The sequence below is a fragment of the Notolepis coatsorum genome (assembly GCF_963971535.1).
Source record: "Notolepis coatsorum genome assembly, chromosome: 17".
Taxonomy (NCBI): Eukaryota; Metazoa; Chordata; class Actinopteri; order Aulopiformes; family Paralepididae; genus Notolepis; species Notolepis coatsorum.
Window position 1 is genome coordinate 88,690,694 of NC_140181.1, and position 25,719 is coordinate 88,716,412.

Below are 25,719 nucleotides of genomic sequence, written 5' to 3' on the forward strand. Positions count from 1 at the left end.
AAACCAGCGCGAGGAAGATCCCGTTCCGGAGGGTAAGATCTACCCTAGAAGCATGATTGTGTATTCAATATCGCAAAGGCAAGGACAAATATAAAAAGCCGACGTACATCTGTTAAAGGGGTAAAACTATGGAATAACTTTGACAAAAGAAGTAAAAATGTGTAGTTCGATACATACATTTAAGAAATTATTCAAATATAAGGTGATACATAAATATAAAACCTTATTATTATCCTAATGATATTTTATTATAACATGACTATTAAAATAGTGACATTTTCTGTATATGTTTTCTATATAAAACTATGAAACTTTTGTAACCTTTTGTTTTTGCAAAATGTACTGAATTATGTTTCTTTTTTGTAAATAATGTAAAAAGGGTAGGCAATTATAAGCCTCGGCTTCAGCCTACACCTATTCGATCATTTTCTTTCGTTCATAAATGTTCTACTACTGTACATTGCTTTGTAAAAGAAGACCGAAATAAAATCATTCATTCATGATAAACGAACTATATACAAAGTTACTTATTTGCATTTCAACACAGTAATCATATGTACAATCATTTCATGAGATATAAAACCTTTTTCACATGTTTTTTCAGTTTGCCAGCTTGTTATGAGTTGTCCAAAGTCAACTACACCATAGAAGGTAATGCAGAGCCAAGGCTAAGAGAATGATCAAGGATTCTAGCCAGCCAAACAACTGCCTCTTTGCACTGCTGCAGTCGGGGCAAGTGCTACCAAAGTCTCATGGCCAATACAGAGCGACTCAAAAGGAGCTTCTATCCCCAGGGCCCAGGAGTTCAAAACCTTTAATCCCTATCTGATTGGATCAGATTTGGATTTTGGGTAGTTCAAAACAAAAAAAACAGGATTAGGATCACTTTGATATCCGATCAGATCTGGAAATCAAATCCAAGCTTTAATCTGGATCAAATCTTCAAAACGGGTAGTTCAAAGCGACAACACAGGATTGGGATCAGTTTGATCCCAAAAAACTGGATTATCTTGATCCCACCAGAGGGGTGGATTTCCAGTGGATTACCAGAGCAAAATGTACTATACAATTTATAAAAATATAAATAAGATGGCAAAGTTTGTTAGCTGAAATAAAACATTTTAGCCTTCATGGCAAATCAATACATTTTTTTATCTTTGTCACATTTGTAGTGGCCTATTTTGTTTTCAACCAAATGCTGATGACATAAATGTTTATGCTCATAAAAGTATCACAACAAAGATTGTCAATCACAAATGTAATTTAGATTAAAGAAAAAATATCTTCAACAAAAAAAAGTCACATCTGTCATCACTCATCACCTTCAGCAAACTGAAACCTCACTTAGAATTCAGCCCCTCAAAGCACGCCTGGATGATCAGCTGCCTTTGAATTAATGTTTTTTTTGTTGTTACCCTAGTGAGAGTATTTTTCTTATTACAATTCCATTGTGATTTTATGTCCTTTATGTATTTAAAAATATAATTAGACATTATAGATGTCTCTGCAATGTGGTCCTTGTCATCCCCCCCCCCCCCCCCCATATCCACTAGATGGAGATAGTCTGAATCTGGATCAGGGCGATCCTATCCTGGATTGCTTTGAAATACCGGGACAAAATCTGTCCGAGTTGTCTGATCCTGGATCACAAAAAATGGGATTTAAAAATCTGATCGGATCAGATAGGGATGAAACGTTTTGAACTCCTGGGCCCAGGCCATCAGGATGCTCAATGTGGACTCTATGTAACACTAACTCTTCCATTCTACACTCATTGCACACAACATCCACATGCTTTAAACATTCACTTTATACATTTTAAACACTACACCATATTTTATTTATTCATGTTTACACATTTGCACTACCTCTTCTACCTACGTCATTTTTGCATTTTAGTTTTGTATATTTTGTATAGTGTTTGGTCTTTTACTGTATGAAGCACAATCTCAGGAGGCTCATACAGAACCAAGCATTTCACTATAATGTACAATTGTACATGTACCTTATATGTGACAAATAAAACAATACTTGACACTTGAAACTTGAGAAGGCTCTCTAGGAAATACTCACAGTCTATTAGAAGGGTGTCAGGCTGCAGCTGGGGGTGGAGCCTCCCGTAGGCTAAACTGTCACTCAGGTTCTTACGGGACGAAAGGATGCTCATCAGCACCTGGAAACAGATGAAGCATTTTGAATTGTAATGACTCCCATGTCATTCCAGGGTTCCTGCAGGTTACATTTTAAGACCACTTTGAGTAGAATTGAATAGCTAAAAAATGTAAGTACTGGAGCACACGGATCATCTTTGACAGACTTTAATAAGGTGCACGTTTCGACACAGCAGTGAAATAGGTATTCGATTCCGAGTTCACACTAAACCTCATCGAATGTGGTACTTAGATGTCCCAAGGTCTAGCTCTAGGCTAAAGACTAAAGGTGACCAAGCTGTTGCGGTGGCTGCCCCCAAGTCGTGGAATAGTCTGCCACTACAAATTCAGTCTGCCCAGACCCTAGATATCTTTAAGTCACGGCTGAAAACTCACTTGTTTTCATTGGCTTTTTGAGGTTTGTTAAGCCATACATCTCTGGTCCTGTTGTGACTATTTAGTGTATTTATTGTATTGCATTGACTTGTGCATTTTATATTGTATTTCTCTGTTTCTTTATACCGTAAACCACTTTGGTGCAACTTCGGTTGATTTTAAATGTGCTATATAAATGAATATGACCGTGACCTTTAACCTGTTTATCAGATGAGGGCCGGTGCTTCTCAGACTTGGACCACAGTAATCATCAAAAAGTATCATCTTAGGGGCGGCTGGGTGGTGCAGTGGGCAAGGCGCTCACCACCAATGCAGGAGACGCTGGGTTCGAGCCCAGCTCTGCACATTGCTATCAGCTTGGCTGGTCGTTCATACTAATACAATTGGCAGTATTAGGGGGTGGGAAGCTGATGGGTGGGGATCGGACGTTGTGGACAGCGACTCCTACAGGTCGGTTGGTGCGCCTGCGCAGCAGAATCAGGAAGCGACGGGGGCGGCGTGCTCTCCCACGCAGACCCCCGCCGCTGAGAGATCGCGCTGTGCAGGTGAAAAGATGCGACGGCTGCTTCCTCGAGTACCGGAGGGGAAACGTGATGTAAGGCTTCGTCCACATTGCAGCCGGCTTGTGGGAGGCATGGCCTAACAGCGTTCGAGACAGGGGAGGGTAGAATTGACCGATACGAAATTGGGATGGGAGAAAATTAGAAAATGGGAGAAAAAGTAGATACAAAAAAAATATATATCATCTTAGAAAGACTTTAATCACTGATGTGTTGACACAACAGTGTCTTCTAGAGTAATACAGCATTGGAAACAGTCTAATTTGAACCCTTCCCAAAACTGGAAGCCAGCAGGCTGGATCAGCAATTAGTACACATAGCGATGCCCTTTACCACACCGATAGACAAAGAGATCAATGGATTGTCAACTGCATGAATACAAGACAGCAGATTGACTTTGTATGTTAGAAGCAACCAACCCACATAAGCAATGGAGAGGTAAATATAATTCACATCTAAGGGCTCCACTGAGGCCATGGTTACACTGGGGGAAAACAGCAACGTTGTATTTTCGAATGATTACGTTTGCATGTCCAAGTTAAAAGGAAACGCCGTTTTGGCAGGAAAATGCGTTTTTCTAGCGGCAACGCTGAAAGGGTGTTTTCGTTTTGAAAACTCGCCGACAACAGTGCCATGTAATTTGCGCAGATCAGATACAGAGCCGTTCTGCCCAATGCCCATGCGTAGTAGAGACAGACGCCAAATTCTCCCCTGGCTGGACCTTGACTCCGTCCATTAGTCCAAACATCAGAACTATTTCTGGGAGTCACTTGCAATATCGCGCTATAATTAATATAATTTGCTGTCTCCCGACACCAACCGGCCATATGGGGAGGCTATACAGGATATCAGCTGCGTCCTCCTCAGATTGCTTATCCATGTGTAACACGCACGGTTATTTCCAGTGTTTACAGCAGAGCTGTCCCAAGTAGCTGCGGCTACCATGTGTTGTCAAGTTATTGTTATAAGGAGCCCAGTCCAAACTACAACAGTCTGCATACCCTTAACAATTGTGTGTATTGAACCGTATTGTACCCATTCTGCAATCTGTTAAATGAAGTTTTCATCCATTTCTACTAGCGTTAACGTTACTACGTTAATAGCCTCGATGCTAACTATATACGTGGAGAATGCCATTCACATTAGCATGTAGCTAACAACATCTGAGATATTTTTGTGAGACTAAACTATCCGCTCTTGGTGGTAAATTGTGTTGATGTTGGTTTTGTTTCATCAACAAATGAGAGGCAGAACACACAGTGAATGTATCCGTTTTGTTTATTGCACTTTGTTTCTTGCTGAAAAATAAATGCTACGTTGCTAAAATGGCTCATGCGATGTATTTAAAGATGGTGGACTGTTTTTTTTTTAGCAGGAAGTGTAGTGGCGCGTTCAACCTTTCTGATTGGTTGAAAATGGCCTTCATGTTTGAACTACATCGCCACCTACTGCTTTGGCATTGTACTATATACATCACTCTGTGCTCAGGAGGCAAAACGATGTCTAACTTGCCTGCCATTACGTAGCGTTCGGAAAAACGAAACTGAAACAAATCGTTCTGGCCCTAATGTAACCGCAGCCTTACATCCAGAAAATGTCTCTCTTCTGAGTGAACAGTTAACACCTATGGGGGAGATGAGAATATGTGGGATTGGAAACAAATTGGTTTTGTACATTAAAACCCCATAAACTATGAAGATAATCTAGCTCCACTGAGACCAATTACTGGATCCAGAACCAGAATATAACAGCAAATCGGCTTTGTATATTAAAAAACCACATGGGCTATGGGTACCTTGTAAAAAAAAACAAGATAGTCTTTTCCTCATTTAGACCTAAGGGCTCAATAAAGTTCAACTTTATGGATCCAGAAACAGCTGACAATTCTCTTGAGCCTTTTGACATTATGTGCATCAAAAAAGTAACCAAAATAGCTACGCTTGTCGACACTCGCTGGCAGCGGCGGGAGATGCAAGCAGGACCTTCTAGCAGGCCCACAAGCTACTGTGGCAACACTAGATGTGCAGAGTTTATCTCCATGTATTCCCCATGTTGCTGGTCTAGAGCCTCTTACTACCCACTTTCAAAACCTCTCTCAAGAGACACCTACGGGAGACTGCAATTCAACACTGGCCCCTGTAAATATCCTAACCCAACCCCCCCCCCCCTCAATGTACAGTGTTACTTGTTGATACAGTGTGCCCCCCGGCCCCCCCCCCCCCCCAACCACCTCCAATGTAAATTACCCAGTATGGTTGTCAATATCCCAATGTACCCAACCCCCCCCACCCAACCTCCTCCAATGTACAGTTTTCTACGTCAAATGTATATACTCCCTTTTCTTGACTCCTTCTGTATCACAAACAGTACTGTATTTGCAAATCTGGTATGTCATAAATGTATAGATGTAGCAGTACTGACTATCTGTATGTCATGTATGTCATATATGTCTATATGAATTGAAAATGGGGGACCCTGATGGAAACAAGACAAACGTCTTTCTCAGGTCTGCATCCCCTTAACAATTGTATGTATTGAGCCGTACTGTATTGTACCCATTCTGCAATCTGTTAAATAAAGTTTTCATTCATTCATTCATTCATTTCATTCATTCACTCCTTACTGAAATACCAGAGTTTCTACTAATATTAACCCAAATTATTATTCCTCTGAATCTTTTTCAATATGCACGATGAGTCAGTATAGGGTCAGTACAGGGTCAATACAGGGTTAGTACAGGGTTAGTACAGGGTCAGTATAGGGTTAGTACATGGTCAGTACAGGGTCAGTACAGAGTCAGTACAGGGTCAGTATAGGGTCAGTACAGGGTCAGTATAGGGTTAGTACATGGTCAGTATGGGGTCAGTATAGGGTCAGTACAGGGTTAGTACATGGTCAGTATGGGGTCAGTATAGGGTCAGTACAGGGTCAGTACAGGGTCAGTATAGGGTTAGTACATGGTCAGTATAGGGTCAGCATAGGGTTAGTACATGGTCAGTATAGGGTTAGTACAGGGTCAGTATAGGGTCAGTATGGGGTTAGTATAGGGTCAGTATGGAGTCAGTATAGGGTTAGTACATGGTCAGTATGGGGTCAGTATAGGGTTAGTACATGGTCAGTATGGGGTCAGTATAGGGTCAGCATAGGGTTAGTACATGGTCAGTATGGAGTCAGTATAGGGTTAGTAAATGGTCAGTATGGGGTGAGTATAGGGTCAGTATGGGGTCGGTATAGGGTTAGTACGCTGTCAGTATATGGTCAGTACAGGGTCAGTATATGGTCAGTACAGGGTTAACCGTCTGTAGTGTGGTAGTGAAAGGTTAACCTTCTATAGTCTGGTAGTGAAAAGGTTAACCTTCTATAATGATAGTGAAAGGGTTAACCTTCTGTAGTGTGGTAGTGAAAGGGTTAACCTTCTGTAGTGTGGTAGTGAAAGGTTCACCTTCTGTAGTGTGGTAGTGAAAGGTTAACCTTCTGTAGTGTGGTAGTGAAAGGGTTAACCTTCTGTAGTGTGATAGTGAAAGGTTCACCTTCTGTAGTGTGGTAGTGAAAGGTTCACCTTCTGTTAGTGTGGTAGTGAAAGGGTTAACCTTCTATAGTATGGTAGTGAAAGTGTTAACCTTCTGTAGTGTGGTAGTGAAAGGGTTAAAGAATATTTGTGTGAAAAGCCCTCTTTTCCTTCAGAAGATCTCCTTCCATCAAAGACTACAGTGGTTCATAGTATGATTCAACCTACATGGTCACCTGGCAGGCTGCCTACACCACCTGTGTTTTGTTCTTTTAGATGTGGACACTGTGTTCAACACTCTAATTCCAATGACACTAAATACTTTCCATACCCTCGCACGGGTAAAGAATACAACATCAAGTCCTTCATTAACTGTAACTCTACACATGTTACATGCTCAAATGTCCCATGTGGTCTAGTCTATGTAGGGCAGACAAAAAGAGGCCTTAACGTCAGAATAGCGGAACATAAGGCAGAGATACGCAATAACAATATGTATGATATGATCACGCACCATTATGGTTAGTGCAATACCTATGGGGTATTGAAAAAATATGTATATTTGATGTGAAATGATTTGATATGACACACGGATAGATTTTATGATTAATAACTTACTAAGAAGAGACCGTACTGACCTACATCATGAGACAATTGAAACCGTATGGGTGGAAATTCTATTTGAAAGGGCTAAATCTGTTCTAGTCGGCACAATCTACAGACCGCCAGATCAAACTGGCTTTTATGATACTCTGGATGGGTGCTTAGCTGGAGCTGAGGATGCTGAAAAGATTCTTATTGGGGATTGGAACACGGATATGCAACAAAAAGATGCACAATCTTCAAAACCTTCAATAGGTTTTAGTGATCTGCACGGCCTCAGCCAGCTAATCACCCAACCCACACGTATATGTGAATCAACTCGGACTACCATTGACCTCATCTTGACCTCTGACAAGTCCAAAATCTCCAATAAAGGGGTTATAGCATGCGGGCTAAGTGATCATTATATGATATTCTGTACCCGCAAAAAGCTAAAACATAAGGCCGGCTGTCACAAAACAGTCACATCTAGAGACCTAAAAACCTACTCTAGCGAGGCCTTTAACCTTGAACTGGAGAGTCTGGACTGGTCAGATGAGCTCAATGGTACACTGGTAAAAGAAACATGGCTTGGTTTCAAAACCAAATTTTCAACAACACTAAACGACATGGCCCCCCCTAAGAACCACCAGGGTAAAAAATCGCGCTGAGCCGTGGATGCACTCCGAAATATTGGCCGCTATGAAAACCAGAGACAAAAAATGCTCTGAGTTTCGTAAAAGTCAGTCAAAGCTTACAAAAAGCACGAGCAGTGAACTCCAAGCCCACGTGACTGAACTCAAACTGGAAAGAAACAGACTAAGAAACGACGTAAACTCCATGATCAAAACAGCAAAAAAGAACTTCATCAATGACAAAACTGAGGAAAACAAAAACAAACCATGTGAACTTTGGAAATTACTCAACAATCAACTAGGCTGCAGTAAAAAACTTAAAACCAGACTCAAACATAAACATAAAGACGAACAACACACTCATCACAGACAAGCTAGATGTAGCCAATTACTTAAATATTTTTTTCACAAACATAGCCACAACACTGGTAAACAAACTACCCTCCCACTCAGGGCATTATGGGGTAGAACACATAGTAGCTTACTACAAAAACCTAGGGGTCCGCAAAGACGACTTCAAACTGGAAATGGTAACAACCGATGAGGTACTCAAAAAACTGAGCGCCCTCCAACCTAACAAGGCCACTGGCCATGACAACATCCCCTCCAAATTCCTCAGAGACTCAGCAGCCGCCATCGCCCCAGTCATCACACACATAATAAACCTCTCCATAAAACAGGGACACGACCCCAAGGACTTCAAAATTGCGAGAGTGACCCCTCTGCACAAAAAGGGCAGTAAATTAGACCCAGGCAACTACCGCCCTGTTTCTATTCTTACCTCCATCTCGAAAGTCATGGAAAAAATAGTCTACGAACAGATTGAAAAGTACCTAGCGGAAAAAAATCTAATCTACGAATTCCAATCTGGCTTCAGAACATCCCACTCCACTGACACATGCCTTCTCTATTTGAACGACCACATCAAACAAGAGGTGGACGCGGGCAAATACTGCGGCATGGTCATGCTGGACCTACAAAAAGCCTTCGACACTGTCAATCACTCCATTCTGATTGACAAGCTAAAAGCAATGGGTTTTGATAGTCTATCAGTGAGATGGATGCAATCCTACCTAGAGGGGAGAGAACAGATGGTGGAGGTAAACGGTACCCTATCCCCCCCCCTCACAGTGAGCTGTGGCGTTCCACAAGGAAGCATACTAGGACCGCTACTGTTCCTAATTTATGCAAATTACATGTCGTCAGCTTGTGACTGCAACTTGTTCTTGTTCGCAGACGACTCAGCCCTGCTGGTCTCTGACAAGAACAAGTTACAGGTTGAAAAAAAACTCAGCTCGGAACTAGGCAAAATCTGCATATGGCTCGCTGATAACAAACTATCATTACACATGGGCAAAACAGAGTCCATTCTCTTCGGTTCAAATAACAAACTCAGCAAGACCGACGGCTTCTCAGTTACAGTGGGTGACAATATTGTCACAAGGAAAGATGAAATTACCTACCTGGGCTCCATCCTAGATGCTAATCTTTCCTGTGCCAAAATGGCATCCAATGTAATAAAAAAAAGTCAACCAACAAACTCGATTCTTGTACCGGATCTCCTCTCTGGTAAACAATAACACCCTGAGGACTCTGGCAGGAGCACTCATTCAAGGGTACTACGACTATGCTTGCACCTCATGGTACCAAAGCACCTCAAAGGCGCTAAGAACTAAATTACAAACATCTCAAAACAAACTGGTCAGACTACTGCTTGACCTTACTCCTAGAACCCACCTCACCCCTGCCCACTTTGACAACCTAGGATGGCTTAGAGTAGACGACAGAGTACAGCAACTTGCAATGGGCCTGGTCTACAAGATACACTACACGACCATGTACATGTCAAAATACTTCCCAAAGGTCAGTGAATACCACGATCACAACACCAGAGGGAGCTCCACAAATCATGTTAAACCCAGATTCGGCTCAAACAAGGGACTAAACACGTTTCGCCACATCAATGTGGAACGCCCTACCCAAAGCTGTAAAGGAATGTGAATCACTACCCACTTTCAAAAACACTCAAAGAACACCTACGGGAGACTGCAATTCAAAACTGGCCCATGTAAATGTCCTAACCCAACCCCCTCCAATGTACAGTAAATGACCAAGTATGGTTGTCAATATTCCAATGTACAGTTTTGCTTGTACAGTTGTACAGTGTTCCCCCCATCCCTCCTGCCCAACCCCCCCCCCACCCCACCACCTCCAATGTACAGCCCCCCCCCCACCCACCCCACCTACCCAACCTCCCCCAATGTACAGTTTTTACGTCAAATGTATATACTCCCTGATGTAAACAAGACGAAAGTCTTTCTCTGGTCTGCATCCCCTTAACAATTGTGTGTATTGAGCTGTACTGTATTGTACCCATTCTGCAATCTGTTAAAGTTTTCAATCAATCAATCAATCAAGAGGGGTTCTGGATCCATGAATTTAACTCTATTGAGCCCTTAGGTCTTAACACTTTCTTTGCCAGGCTTTCATTCAACGTCAATTATCTATCGTTCAGGATGTAGGAACGTTATACTTTTTCATTCACATACCGGTATTCATACTAAAATACGGTCTAAAGTATAAATATGTTTTTATGGTTTTCTGCAGCATTCTGCAGAACGTGATTTATAGCCCTAAATGCATTATATTGATGATCAAATACAGTTTGATAGGGATCGGCGCGAGATAAAAAATGTCAAATGGACGTGCTTCTAGAAGTTACTACTTATCATCTGATGTTGACCGGATGGGGGGGGGGGGGGGGGTCGTTTATAATTCCGTGGCCAACGTTAGATGATTCATCTAGTGTGGGTGATATGATCATTAGAGCAGTTTGTACACGGTAAAAAAAACCGCTGAAACTTACCCCAGTCTCCTCGGGCCGTTGGGCGATGAGCGTGGAGCAAAAATATTCCTATTATGGGATGTTGAAATATGCGATCCATCTCCAGGTTGTATAATAGTATATACGTCCAAATCATGTTGTTTATCGAGTTATTGGTAACGGATCGCTATCCATTGTGTCTAGCTCGAGTCCCGGGACCTATAGCGAGTGATCGGACCGAATTTGGATAAGCACCAGTTTCCGTTTCCGGTTTGGGCGATCCGCCGATCGGCCACCAGATGGCGCTCTTGAACCGTTGGAGAGTTGAGAGGGGATCAACAATAGATCTCAAGTCTCCGCGGGAGAAATATGATTGCGATCACAGATTTTTGAAATATTGATCTCAATGACGTGTTACGTTGTTATTGGCAGAATTAGCATGGCGGGGAATGACGAGTTAAGGCGTCCTTTGGCGATTAAAGTGTTAATATACCTGCGCCCCCAAAAGTGGCCATTTTAGTTTTAGTTTTTGAGGACTGCATACTTTTTTTATACTTATAGCACATGCATGAGCCTGGTCTCTTTTGAAAGATAATATTCTGAAGTTTATGATACAATAAAGAAAGATCACTTTTAGTGCTAATGAAATAGAGTAACATAGGTCTGAACTTGAGTTGTAGAAAAACTTGTTACTCAAGTTTCTCTGTAGTAGTTAGTAGTCCAGAAGTAGTATTTCCCCAGCAATTCGTATGGCTTAAAATGTTGTCACCTGAAAGGGCTATGACAGGCAACAAATGGGGCTTCAATTCGATATATATATTGTATTACAAAATATGCACACCGAGCCACTAGTGGTCGCCAAAGTGCCGGTGGGCAAATCATCCTAAAAAGGATGATGTATGTGTATGCATGTTAAGAATGAGAAAAATAACCTCGTTTTTTTTTTTATTAGGTACTCCATAACCCACATGGTTTTTAAATATATTTTTATAAAGTAAATTTACCGTTATATTTAAGCAATTGACAATCTACTCATTTAGTTGTTTCTCACTACTTGATTCTCAGTCTGATTCACTCCTCCTGAGGTGACTCCTGAGGGGTTCTCGACCCTGGGCCCTCATTTATCAATGCAGAAATGTGCGTAAACCGTGCGTACGATCATTTCTAAGCAACGTGTGGGATTTATCAATATGAACGTGCCAGTTCCGATTGTGCGTACATATGGCACCAAGTGGTAGAATAGGAAAACGGCAATAGACGGAATAAGCTTTCATCCATTAGAGTTTCAACACCCACGTGTTCTGTTTGATACATTTATTAATTGATTATAGTTCATTGTAAAATAGAGACATGAGTTTAATTGTTGTCAAACTCTATAAATAGCATTTGGAATAGGTCTTTCCAAGAGGTAGAGCAGTCGTCTGGTAATCGGGAGGTTCCCGGTTCAATTCCCACTCCTCCTGGGCAGTGCGTCGAAGTGTCCTTGACCAAGACACTTAAAACCCTAATTGCTCCTGATGCGCAGGTTAGCACCTTGTATGGTTGCCTCCATTGTCGGTGTGTAAGCATGGCTTATCTTGCGTTATCGGAAGACTTGTCACAAGGTGCTGGATTTCTTTTTATTTGTGCCGCAGGGAGTGTGTTTTCAGAGATGGGGCAGATCTATTTGCCGAGAGCACATAAGTAGAGTCCGCTACCCGAGACACATTCTCTTTGATTTGTGCCGCAAATTGGGACCCAAATTGGAGTGTGAAACAAAGCGCACAAATGCCATCCCTGTGAATATAAATTCTCTCCACCCTGGGACTTTTTGGCCACCAGCACGTTCCAGCGTGAGATTGGAGATGTATCGGGTATCCCAACCCCCGATAAGCAGGATTATGCCCGCAGTGTTGGATGCCATCATTTCCCTAACCCCCAACTACATACAATTCCCATATAAAACATAGGAACTAGGGATGCTCGATATTGGCTTTTTTACCGATACCGATATACCGATATTGTCCAACTCTTAATTTCCGATACCGATATCAACCGATATCAACCGATACCGATATATGCAGGGTTTCCCCCCCCAAAAAATGGAATAATTTCAGGTAATTAACATTACATATCTCTTGTTGTGGAATTAACACAACATTATGCATACTTTTGACAATAAATAAAATCAGAATTTGTTCTTACTTGCTTGCCTGGGTAAATAAAGGTTATAGAAATGTAAATTATTTTTTTCTTTTTTTTTTGAAAACAGATACCGATATTTTCCGATATCACATTTTAATGCAGATATTGGCCGATAATTTCGGTAGGCCGATAATATCGGACATCCCTAATGGGAACAGCAGGCCGAGATCAAGAGAGGGTTTTACGCCAACATCATCAGAACAATATACATGTACTGTAGCCATCAAAGCACCATCAATCAACCAATTCAGCTATGTGAATAGAAAGGGATTCCACTCGGTCAATGTACAGATAATCTGCAATGTGCATTTGGCTGATAAATGTCATTGCCCAGTGGCCGGGAGGAACACACAATTATTGTGCAGAAGAGTTTTGTGGGTCTTCGTCTCCAGGGAGGGGCTGTTGAAGACTGATGGCTTATTACAAAGGCCTAATTTTATTGAATTCAATTGTAATGTTATTACTGGGGTATCTGTAATTAAAATATATCACTTAAATGCAGGTGATCAGGGTTATCCACTGAAGCCATGGCTAATGACTCCTCTGACCAACCCAACGACCCAACAGGAGCGCGATTATAACGGGACGCATGCGATTAATTCATAAGTTGAAATATTGTTTAAAATAAAAAGCTAAATATTATTAGGTGGAAAAATTATCAACTCCAGTCAATGATGACCTTCATGCCAACAATGATGATACAATTAACTATAACTTACACTATGAATCTTAATAATTAAGATTCTCTATCGGCTTAAAAAGACGAATTAACACTATTTCACAAATAAAAAAGGTATGTAAACTGAGTTTAGATGGATTCTTCCCTCCTTTACATTTCAGTCAATCCATCAATCAATTCTATCAGTTAGTGAAATACCTGCGTGATCCCGCTGAGGGCTCTCTCTCCGTTGGAGGATCCCAGGGCTACGTAAGTGCCGCACAACCCCAGGGCGGGTCTCACCGCTGTGGGCATCAGGAAGGACAGGGGCCTCTTCCCAGGCTGGAGGTTGTTAAGCTACAAAACAACAGAGAACAGAAATGATGATGACCGAGGAGACACCATGAGTCACTGAGAGGTGACACGTAGGAATGGCATGATGCGTCTTCCATCAATTAAATTAAATTAAATTCTTTATTGACATGGGAAACATACGTTTACATTGCCAAAGCCAGTGTTAAAACAATCAAAACATATCAAACTTAAGCACTTAACTTAATTCAAATATAGGCCTACTGGAATAAAAAGATGTGTGAACAGAGCTATGTCACATTGCAACGTTGTAATCAAATATACTATGTAGAAAATGTAAAACTCAATAAACGAGAGAATTGTGCAAAACATTTGAATAAAGATACATACGTGTACACATGTAAGTAATTCAACTTTAATAGCAGCAGTTTTTCAAGTGTATTTAAAGGTGCTCCATTTGTAGGTAGGTCTATGGTCTATATCTGACCTGTTGATTAAATACAGCACTAAAGCAGGTGTGTGAAAGGTAATAATAATAATAAACTTTGTAAGGTGACAGTACCGGGTTCGGTGGAGAGGAACTCTGGGTTTTATTGGGCCAGGAGAAGTCCAGGATCTGGCTGTTCAGCAGGATGCCTGAGGGGGTAACTATCCCGCTGCCAAACGGTTGATTTAGGGAGCTGGACAAACATTATGGAAAAACACAAAATGGATTTCAGTGAAGATTGAAAAATATTTTTTATATACCCTTGCCTGTAAATGGATTATTGCTCAAATACAGTAAATGGTGTGCTAATTATATAAGATAAGATAAGTTATCCCTTTATTGATCCCCTTGGGGAAATTCAAGCGTCATAGCAGCACGGGGGTAATAGAAGAAAGACATAAATATAGGTAATACATTAATCTGGTAAATTATAGGTAATAAAACTTAATCTGAATATAAAATATGAGAAAATTAAACATTTACATTTAGTCATTTAGCTGACGCTTTTGTCCAAAGCGACTTACAAGTTCTGTACGACAAGTCAGCAGGAAGGGTACAACTCTTTCAGCTGAGTAACAATGTTCATCAAAGTGTTGAAACTTGAGTGCTGCAGTGTTGAGTGCATAGTAATAGAGACATGTTAGTATATTAGGAGGAGTGCATGATAGTAGAGGACAGTAAGAAGGTTAGTATTATTATAGTTTTTTTCTTTTTCATTTCAGATATTGATTGAAGAAGTGTGTCTTTAGTCGACGTTGAAAGATGGTCGGGTTTCGGCTGTCCTATCTGTGGTGGGAAGTTTGTTCAGTATAAACAAAGGTGCATATGAGGGTCTGTATACCCCATCAGTCATAATATACAGTATGTTACAACAAATATAGGCAATAGAATCTAAAAGAATCCGAATACCGTATACTATGAGTAAAAGTCAACAGTATACACAGTTGCAGATGAGGGTCATGGGTAGTGTAGTTTGGACTCTGACAGTTACAGTGTGGTTGGCAAAAAAACAAAACAACAACCACCGAGCAGCCACTTTTTCCGCAACACAACCCCTCCTCGTGCCGCGGTGGCCAATCACATAAGCTGACAATCCGAGCGGAAGACGATGACTTGGGGGAGGGGTTAAAGCTCACAGCACGTAGCGATACACACTCGCACAACCGCACCGACCTGCTGGAGCCACATTGTTGCATCTAAAATGAATGCGGCCTTACAGGTTTATTGAGTATCACATTTCATATTACCCTGCAATCCTATATGATAAACAGTGTGGTTTTCCATACCTAAAACACATACGATCTATATTGTTATCGGAGGAAGGTGCTTCTGAATATCGTAATATAACACCCTGCACCCTATATCACACGCACACACTGCTGCTAACATATACTGTACCTTGTATTGTACAAGTTTGTATAGATAGATGTTTAGTCTATAGTTTTAGTTTATAGTCTATCGTTTATAGCTTATTTATACAGTTAGCATAACATAGTTTGTATAGATAGAATAAACGTATTATGTTTAGTTTATAGTTTTTTTATAGTTGAGGAGCCGGTAAAAACTCCCATTTTTCTAAATGTATGTACATTAACAAAAACTAATAAGGGCGGCTGATTGGCGCAGAGGGCAAGGTGCTCGCCACTAACGCAGGAGACGCTGGTTTCGAGCCCAGCTCTCGGCGTTGCTACCGGCTGGCCGGTCGTTCATACTAACACAATTGGCAAGTGTTAGAGGGTGGGAAAGCCGGTGGGTGGGGATTGGACGTTGTGGACAGCGACTCCTACAGGTCGGTGACGCCGGTGCGACGGAAACAGGAAGTAGCGGGGGCAGCGTGAGCCTCCCACGTGTTACTCCTCGCCACTGAGAGTTCGAGCTGCTGCGGTGAAAAGACAGGCTGCCTCCTCGTGTACCGGAGGGGACACGTGATGCAAGGCTTCTGTCCTCACTACAGCCGACCAGTGGGAGGCATAGTCTAGCAACGTTCAAGACAGGGGAGGGAAGAATTGGATAATACCAAATTGGGATGGGAGAAAAATAGAAAATGGGGAGAAAAAGTGGACAAAAAATTATAATAATAATAATAAAAAATAAAAAATAAAAAAAATTGACAATAAAATAATCTGAATCTGAATCTGAATGGCCCAGCCCTACTGAAACACACCATACCTCATGACTGACACGATGAAGTCGTCTGGCCCCATCACCATGACCTGGCTGGCCACAGCCCCCTCCTCCAGGGCAAAGACCGGAGTGTAATGACTGGCGGGAAACGCCTGCGAGTCGTTGATCATCTGGCGGAGCAGACCGGCCTGGGTCTTACTGGGAGACGGAGGGGAGTAAAAGACAAGGGTTAAAACAAGATCTCTCTCAATGTATTTAGAATGGATTTACAGTGTAAAGATTTACAGAACCTACCTCAGCATCTGTGTGACGATCTCTGAGACATTAGAGTCGTACATGGGGTCTCCCAGTCCACTAGCCAGGGCCAGAGCAATCTTCACAGACTGTGAGAGACGCGTATAAAATCAACTTAATACCACTTGAAGAAATACAATTCAAAACAAACATATTGTATACAAGTACAATTTAATGTACCGACCACGGATACCTACACTGTAAAACATTAATGTTTTTTCACAGGAAATTCACTGTATTATTTTACAGATTACTTTTGTTTTTCTACTTTAAGTGTAAATGCCATAAAAATACAGTAAATGACCTTTTATCAAAATATTAACCATTAAATAAAGGTTGTAATCTGTAAATGTATTTGATTTTACTGTAATTTCACAGTAAGTATTTGGCAACCATTGATGCCAGAAATGTACCGTTTTCTTGCAGTTCTTTTTCTTACAGAGTAGACTCGCTAGCCCTTGGCTAACGGTCGGACCCTTTAGTTGATTGGTTAGCGTTGTCGCCTGTGGTCTGGACGACCCAGGTTCGATTCCCTGTTGCCCCCTAAATTATTATATATTAATTATAATTAATATAAATAAGTAATATTAATATATTACCTACTGGGAGCCAGAAATAGGGGGACACAAAGATTATTTTTACATGTAGCCAGGACCAGCAAATCCTCTCGGTCTGGCTCCATTTAAAAGCCTTTTCTGTGGGGGGATGTGGGGTTTCTGTTCTCTACAGGTTTCCAGGAGTGGGTTTATTCGCAAAGTGTCTAATTTACATTACAAGCGGGAAGGAACGTAATTTACATCAAAATAGGTGCCGAACCAAAACTGTATTAAGCAGATGTTCTGGGTTCAGTCTCTCTGCTGTGCTGAATCAGATGAGAAGGACACGTGGGCGAGATGCACGGGAGACGAAGACATGCGAGGCTCTTCACGCGGCTGACGATGCTCTCCTAGGGTGACCAAATCCGTATGATCCAAATGCATTTGTTGAAATTGCGGGACAGTACTGCATACTATGCAAGAATCATGTTTATATAATGTATTCATCATTTTCATCAAAATATAAACATTTAACTCTTTCCCTGCCAACAACGATTATATACGTTATTGCGCGCCATCCTTTGAACGCCAACCACGTATATATACGTTATTTGATCGTTATTTCTTTTATTCGCTATTTCCATTCATTATCCATCCAGGGAGCCTGGTGTTATCATAGGGAACGAGTCCGAGATCGCAAAAGTCCAATACCGCCGCCTGGTGGGATGCGGCCGGTATTGCACTTCCTTTGAAACTCTGTATTGGCCTGTGCGTCGATTATATTGGTCCGGGCGGACTTTTCTAATAACGTGAACCTAGGGCTTCACCCGATCGCATTGAATCGTTTTCAGGACCCCCGATTAATTATGCTGTGGTGGGTTATGTCGTGGGCCAAATGGACATACGATCTACCAGATGGCAATCAAATAATTGGAATATTCTTTTTGGAATCCCACCGGCCACAGGTAAGAGAAATTTAACGTAAATTTTCATAGCCATCACCCTGATCAGCGTATGTTGTACTAACGAATGCTGTTATTGACAATCAATTAATCAGAAACGACCCCCCCCTTCATGCATTCATGATGGAACATAATACCGATCATATGGATTTGAATTTTTAAGTGTAGCGTGTGTAGGGACGAAATGCCAATGGATTTAATATAATACACGTTGCAGGCTATTACTAGCCTCCCAGGAATTACCCTAAACCGCTCTAAAACCATACTTGTATACTTGTATGCCGTGACAAATAAAACTCTTGACTTGACTTATATTCACCACGGTATAAAACGGGAATTATATAGAAGACCATACCATGCAATCCAACATGCTGTTAAATTACCTACCGACGGTACCGACCCCTAGAGGTTCCCAAGTCCTATGGCTATAGTTAAGATGTACACATGATGTCTCTTGTAATATGACACTGAAGTGCAGACAAACAGCTTGCGTGACAACACAAACAGCTCGCGCCAGGTGCTATGTATGCACTCGCGCTGGCTATGTAACGCACAGTACTTGCGGTGCATTAGTGCAGTGGTTCCCAAAGTCGGGGTCGCGACCCAAAGGTGGGCCGCGAGATGATTTCCAAAAAAAAAAAAAAAAAAAAAAAAAAAATGTCAGGCCACTGAACTTAGAAGCAGGCCAGGACAGTGTTTCTAGTTGTATTCTAAAATTATATTCTATTGTATTCTAAAATGTGACTATATGGTTTTATATTAACTTAATAAATAAACAAAAACTAAAAATCTACTTATTTCAACGAACATTTCAAACTAAATAACAGATTATGCACATAAAACGCTGAAAACAACCGAAGCAACAATAGTATTTTAATGAGGCTATTATTATTATCATTATTATTTTGCAACAAGTTAGCCCTCTCATAAATAGCACATATAAATGAATAACTAACTTGAACTAACTTAATAGGATTGAAGTGATATTTGGCAAAAGAAATCGGTCGCCTGGCAAAAAAAAAGAAAAAAAAGCCTGACGATGTGCATTGGGCCGCGGCTCTCTGACGCCTTATTTTCTGGGTCCCGGCCTGAAAAGTTTGGGAACCCCTGCATTAGTGCATGGTTGGGGATTGATGAGGACAAAAACAATAATGATTCATATATTAAAAATTGTTTATTGAAATGCGGGACACTTATTGAAATGCAGGACATTTTTCTTCTGTTGCGGCATGCGGGACAGAGGGCTAAAATGCGGGACTGCCCCGCACAAATCGGGACGTTTGGTCACCTATGCTCTCCAGCCCTTTGACAAATACCAGCATCAAAAAAGTTACCAAAATAGCTGCACAATAAATGCAGCAGGACTGTCTAGCAGGTCCACAAGCTACCACGGCTCTACCTGAGAAACTGTGCCTAACTGTGCCTAACCGAGTTCCTCAAGCCTTCGCTCGACTGTGATGGAACAACGCCTCAACCACCTGCTTTTCCTGCACAAAGCACAAGCAGTTGACTGATGCGTTGGACCTGAATGAGGTGTTGAAAAGCACCGGCTTGGGGAAGGACAGGCGAACCCGGTACTTTTGGAAACGTGGGAATAAACGAAGCCGCGGCTCCTGATCATGGTGCCGATTGAGGGTTGTAATTTATTGTTTATTGTTATTGCCTTGGGTTACACTACTAAAGGGGAACACCACTCAAATAGACAATTCCATGTTATCTCCATGGCCTAAGACAGTTCAATCAATATTTGAGCTACTCTCTCCCAAAGCCAGAAACGTATATGAATACAATGAATGGGAGACTTGATTTTGTGGACCCACAGAATGTTTGTTTTCTTTTTTCTATAGTAGTGGTCTCAGTTCTGAAACAGAAAATGTACCTAAATGGATCCAAGAACATCATTCCCCTGGGTGCTCCCAGTGTCGTCTATAAAATCTTTCCCTATTCATCGTCCATGTTAGCAGCTTCATATTGGATTACAAGGTGAGTGTTCCTTAACAATCACTCAGCCTACTGAGAGTTGGCTGTGCTCATGAGGGCGCCGCTGATATTACCTCTGCAATCCAATGATAGTAGGTGCTGTTGCGGGCCACCTGGCTGGTGATGTTGTAACCTTCCAGGATGTTGAGCGCTGTGATCAGGGCTGTGCCTGCATGGGGAGCGGGGGCTGCCATCACATGGTGTCCTACAATAACAAATCATCAATGAGACAGAAACATTACAGATTAAAGATTAAGCTGGACTTTTTGAAGACGTCTTTGTTCATTGGAACGTAGTCGTGCAGCGAAACGCACATGCGATGGGCGACACACATAGAAAACACACATGTCTGGGGGGGGGGGGGGGGGGGGGGGGGGGGGGGGCGATGACATTTTGTCTCTGCGCTTGACCCCCAAGACATGGGTTGCGGCATGGGGCAGCACCCGGGGACCAATCAAAGTGCTCCTGTCCATCTCCGACAGTGTTAGCAATCTGTTCTGCATGTTTTCCCATTGGGTTTAACTCTTTTTCTGGAGGGGAAACCCTTGCGAGCACAGGGGGGAGAACATGCAAACTCCACACAGGAAAGCCCGGGAGATAATCCACCTGGGTACCTGGCAACCCGGGCAAACTGGTCCCAGAGCGGGAATAGAACCCAGGACCTTCTTGCTGTGAGGCGACAGTTTTAACCACTGCACCACCGTGCAGCCTATATGTCTTCAGTGGTGGAGGAACGATGAGGTCATCGATCAATATGTGGGGCGTCCAGCCCACAGCACTAATACATCTGATCTACACAGTGTCTGGACTGGTATTTACCCTGGTAGATGCTCTCCGCTGGCTGCTGTAAGACTGTGCTGTAGTTTCCAAAGTCGTCTTCAGACAGCACTCCTCCGTTTGCTCGCACCTGTTCAAAAACACATGCCGTGTGCATTTAAAAAGGTAATGTCGTAATGTCTTATTTCAGGATAGTCTTTCGGGGGTAAAAATAACATCACCCCAAGGTTTTTTTCCTCTCCTCGGGGCTTATGGAAAAAAACTGATTTCTCCACCTCACCTCTATGGAAGCACGAGTTTGTAAATGATTGAACCTTTCACACTCACTGGCTAAAGGGCTTTGGTACCACACTCAAAAACACACAAAGGTGCAGAAAAGCAGAAAAAAAAACCTTTGCTTGAGGCAAAGGAGAGAGGGAGAGAGAGAGGAATCTAATTACTATAACTGCATGAACTGAATGCTCATTTGTCACACTTTGCGCAACCAACATTCATCATGTTGACATTAACAGTGTAAAAAGAAGACGTGATTTTGAGTAGATTAGACCTTGCATTTAAACCTTTCACTACCACACTACCAAATGGTTAACCCTTTCACTGGGACAATACAGAAGGTTAACCCTTTCACTGACACACAACGAAGGGTCACTACCACACTACAGAAGGTTAACCCTTTCACTACCACACTACAGACGGTTAACCGTCTAGTGTGGTAGTGAAAGGTTAACCTTCTGTAGTGTGGTAGTGAAAGGGTTAAAGCCTACACTTTTGTATTCCAAGAAAAAAGAAAAAAAACATAGGTAAGAGGCAAGAGGCCAAGGGACCAGAGGATTCCATTAGAGCCTCATGCGTCTCAGAGTGGAAGCTATACACTATTCATGACCACTTATATAAATCACATATGCCGGCGAGACAGAGCTGCGCTCCCTTACCGCAGTTGCCATTTCCTGCGTCAGGTTTCCACTGTAGAAGTCCGCAATCCCGCCGGCTGCGACTGCATCCAAAATGGCCGCCAGGTCCACACGCCTGGTGAACAGGCCGGCGAGGGGAGGCTGGCCGTTGGGGAGGAAGAGGTCCCGGAATGCGTCCGACACGTTGTTCTCTTTGACTTTAGCCAGAGCCTCGGCTGGTGAGAGAGCAGAACGTACGGTCGAGGTTATGCCTCGGCTTCCACTGATGTTTGCTTTAGTGTTGTTGTTGTAATCTACGCATTCACTAAACCTACCAGTCATCGTGAAGTCATTCAGGAGTAGCATTACTGTTCAATTGTTGTTATTATAAATAGTCAAATAATTGTATCCAAAGCGCTTTACAATTTGTTCCTCACATTCACTCACACATTCACACACACCGACGGCGGAGGCAACATGCAAGGTGCCAACCTGCTCATCGGGAGCAGTTAGGGGTTAATTGTCTTGCTCAAGGACACTTCCGACACACTGCCCGGGAAGAGCGGGAATCTAACCGGGAACCTCTGGATTACCAGACAACCGCTCTACGTCCTGAGCCACTGTCTCCCCCCTTATGGTCATCTGCGCATTCAATACATCTAAGTCGTTCGAGAGCATTACTGTTCTCAATTGTTGTTATTATTGTTCAATAACACAGCATTAACACATTGGTCGCCAAGAACGAGTTAGGCCGTTTTTGCCCGCCATGCGTTGAACGCCAAGAACGACTTACGCCATTTTTGGGATCAATATTTAATTTTTTCGCCATGGCATTCATAATTCATCCAGCCAACCTCCAGACTGCAGCGGGACCCTGTATGAGATTGCAACGCCTCAATACCGCCGCCTGGTGGATGGTCGGGCGAGTTACACTCTCGCCAAAACCGGAAGTGGCGCTGGTGCATCGAGGAAATCCCTCCGGCAGTAATATCTTGTTACGTGGATCCATACAAACACTATAATGCATTTGGATCGCTTTCTAAACTTAATAATCTATATGATTTTGGCGTTTATTGCGCCATACAAACCGGAAATGGATCTAGGAGATCGGCGTCAAATAATTGGGATATTTTTCCTCCAGTCTCATTGGCGTACGGTAAGAGGACAGTAACATTATTTTCAGCCCGATTGTTTATTCATTTCACTGCAAACCATCTGATCAATATATCAACCCATACTAAATAAAGCTGTTACTGACGATCAAGGAATTATAAACGACCCCCCCCCCTTTCCTTCACGCATGATGAAGCATAATGTATACCGATCATATACGTTTGAATTTTTTAATATAGCGTGTATAGGAAAGAAACGCCAATCGATAATCTATCATATTATGCGTCAGGGCCTATGACTCTCGTTTTTGGAATTACAGCAGAAAACCTTAAAAACACTTATATTCTAGACGGTATTAACACAATGAATGAATGAAAAAATATAACGTTCCCACATCCTGAACGATAGATAATCGATGTTGAATGGGCCATAGTAATGTCAATATAGCAATACAATTTAAAAAGTTATAGCCCTGCAAAGAAGGTAAACATCTCCATAGGCTTTCAACGGTGGCAGACTTGGTACAATGATGGGCACAACCCCCGGCGCCCAATGTGTTAACCCTTTCACTACCAACCGGTTAACCCTTTCATTGCGACAACACAGAAGGTTAACCCTTTCACTGCCACACGACAAAGGGTTAACCCTTTCACTACTCTGTAGTGTGATAGTAAAGGGTTAACCTTCTGTAGTGTGGTAGTGAAAGGGTTTAAAAAAAAGCATCAACAGTCAAAATAACGACTTAATTTAATTCAGTGATCTGTGCAAAATTACTCTATACTTACCCAGGTCATGAGTTACGTTAAACCCGTTTCTGGCCACATCTGCTGCCATGGTAACCACATCCTTCCACGCCATTCTGAGGACCACAACAAAAAGGCCATGCACTTTAGGACTGTGTGTGCGTTTACCTCATGAATGCAATTCTGATCGCCTTCCTTTAAAAAGGATTCGTTTCACAGGCTCATCGCTCACAGTGACTCAGCAAAACACTTCTCCATGCATGCGTCAGGCAAGTCTCCCCAGTGCTCCGACACCACGGCCTCTTAACAGCTGAGGAACCGCGATAATTACATAGCATCACAGTAATTGCAGCCCAACGCTCTCTGGGCGAGAAAAGGAACAAACGTCACTGTCTCCTTCAACACAGCTGATGACGGTAACATCACTGAGATTGGACCCCCCCTCCCCTCCCCACAGTTTAGTGCTCAACACTGAGACAAACACACTACATAGATCAGTTCACTGGATCATGAATGACTGTTTTCTAACGTGACTCTCTGGATGAGGAGCGATGCAGAGGAAGCTCTGCAGACTGAACACTGTGTCGTTGTTGTTGTTGTGTATCTAGTGGCCGCTCTCTCTGTTACATTTAGTTTTGTCTTCAGGAAAACTGGTCTAGCAAAACTACACAGGAAGGAAGGAAGGAAGGAAGGAAGGAAGGAAGGAAGGAAGGAAGGAAGGAAGGAAGGAAGGAAGGAAGGAAGGAAGGAAGGAAGGAAAGCTAGATAGAATGAAGGAATGAAAGAATATAATAATAATGCAGGACCTGTCGCAGGTCTTTATTTGAAGAAGAATGGAAGGAAAGAAGGAACGCAGGAAGGAAAGAAATATAGAAGGAAGGAATGAAAGAAGGAAGGAAAGAAAGGAAGGATAGAAGGAAAGAAAGAAGGAAGGCAGGAAGGAAGGAAACATAGAAGCAAGGAATTAAAGAAGGAAGGATAGAAGGATAGAAGGAAGGAAAGGCAGGAAGGTAGGTCGAAGGAACACAGGAAGGGAGGAAGGTAGGGAGGAAGGAAGGAAGGATGGACAGAAGGAAGGAAAGAAGGAAGGTAGGAAGAAAGGAAAGAACAAACGAAGGATGGATGGATAGGAAGAAGGACACAGTGCAGATAATCCAGAAGACGAGGGAAAATAAACAGACGTGGTGAAAGGGATCCAGTACCTGCCGTAGAGCTGGTGTGCTTGGTGCATCCCACTGAGCATGCCCGGTACTCCAACCAGCAGACCAGGCTGGAATGCAACAACAAACAGTGAGCGGGTAGATCTCCCATAGTTCATAGGTGGAACATTTCATAGGTGGAACATCCTCTTCTCTCGCTCCACTGTATACGCAGGTACTGAGGCAGGAACAGGAACAAACCCTCACCTTGACGCCAAGGTTTCCCTGGAGCATGTCCTCGTGGATGGCAGTCGGCGCAGTCTCTCTGAAGTCGATTACTCTGGTCTCGTTCTTACGGATGTCGTGCACCAGCATCACCCCTCCGCTGTAGAAAACATGAACCCTAAGAGTCTTATATAGGTTTTTATTTATTTTATTTGAAATAAGTTCATAAAACAATTTTCATAATATTAAGATAATAATAATGATAACAATAATAATCAAAGTAATAATAATAAATTATAAAAACAACATTAATAATTAGTCTCAACAAATTAACATGAAACTGTAAAACAAAGTGACATTAATGGTTTTATGAGATTGAAGCTATTAATTTGAGCAAGGTTTTTTTATTTGATTTTTATTTATTTTTTTACAGGCGGTCCCACATAGTGAAGCTATTAATTTAACAGTGTATATTTAAGCTTGGATTTGAGTGATGAAATAGATGAGCACATTTTTATTATGGAGAGTTTTGAATTCCAAATAGTAGGACCTCTAAATCTTATACTGAACTGACCTAATGTTGTGCGGAAGAAATTACGATGAATATTGTTTGATTGCCTTGTTGGATATGAATGAATAC

The 25,719-nt window shown here is 42.1% G+C and overlaps 1 protein-coding gene across 1 annotated transcript in view; it reads right to left on the reverse strand.

Moving 5' to 3' along the window:
* The window catches only part of ggt7 (gamma-glutamyltransferase 7), a 36,366-nt gene that overhangs the window by 3,061 nt on the left and 7,586 nt on the right, over positions 1-25,719 (reverse strand). Inside the window, exons 5-15 of the mRNA XM_084333113.1 lie at positions 25,122-25,239; positions 24,918-24,985; positions 23,758-23,831; positions 21,902-22,095; positions 21,012-21,099; positions 20,267-20,397; positions 16,715-16,803; positions 16,466-16,618; positions 14,372-14,489; positions 13,717-13,854; positions 2,074-2,173 (exon numbers count right to left, since the gene is read on the reverse strand). Of these exons, the coding sequence (XP_084189239.1) occupies positions 2,074-2,173; positions 13,717-13,854; positions 14,372-14,489; positions 16,466-16,618; positions 16,715-16,803; positions 20,267-20,397; positions 21,012-21,099; positions 21,902-22,095; positions 23,758-23,831; positions 24,918-24,985; positions 25,122-25,239 (1,271 nt within the window). The remainder of the gene's footprint in view (positions 1-2,073; positions 2,174-13,716; positions 13,855-14,371; positions 14,490-16,465; positions 16,619-16,714; positions 16,804-20,266; positions 20,398-21,011; positions 21,100-21,901; positions 22,096-23,757; positions 23,832-24,917; positions 24,986-25,121; positions 25,240-25,719) is intronic.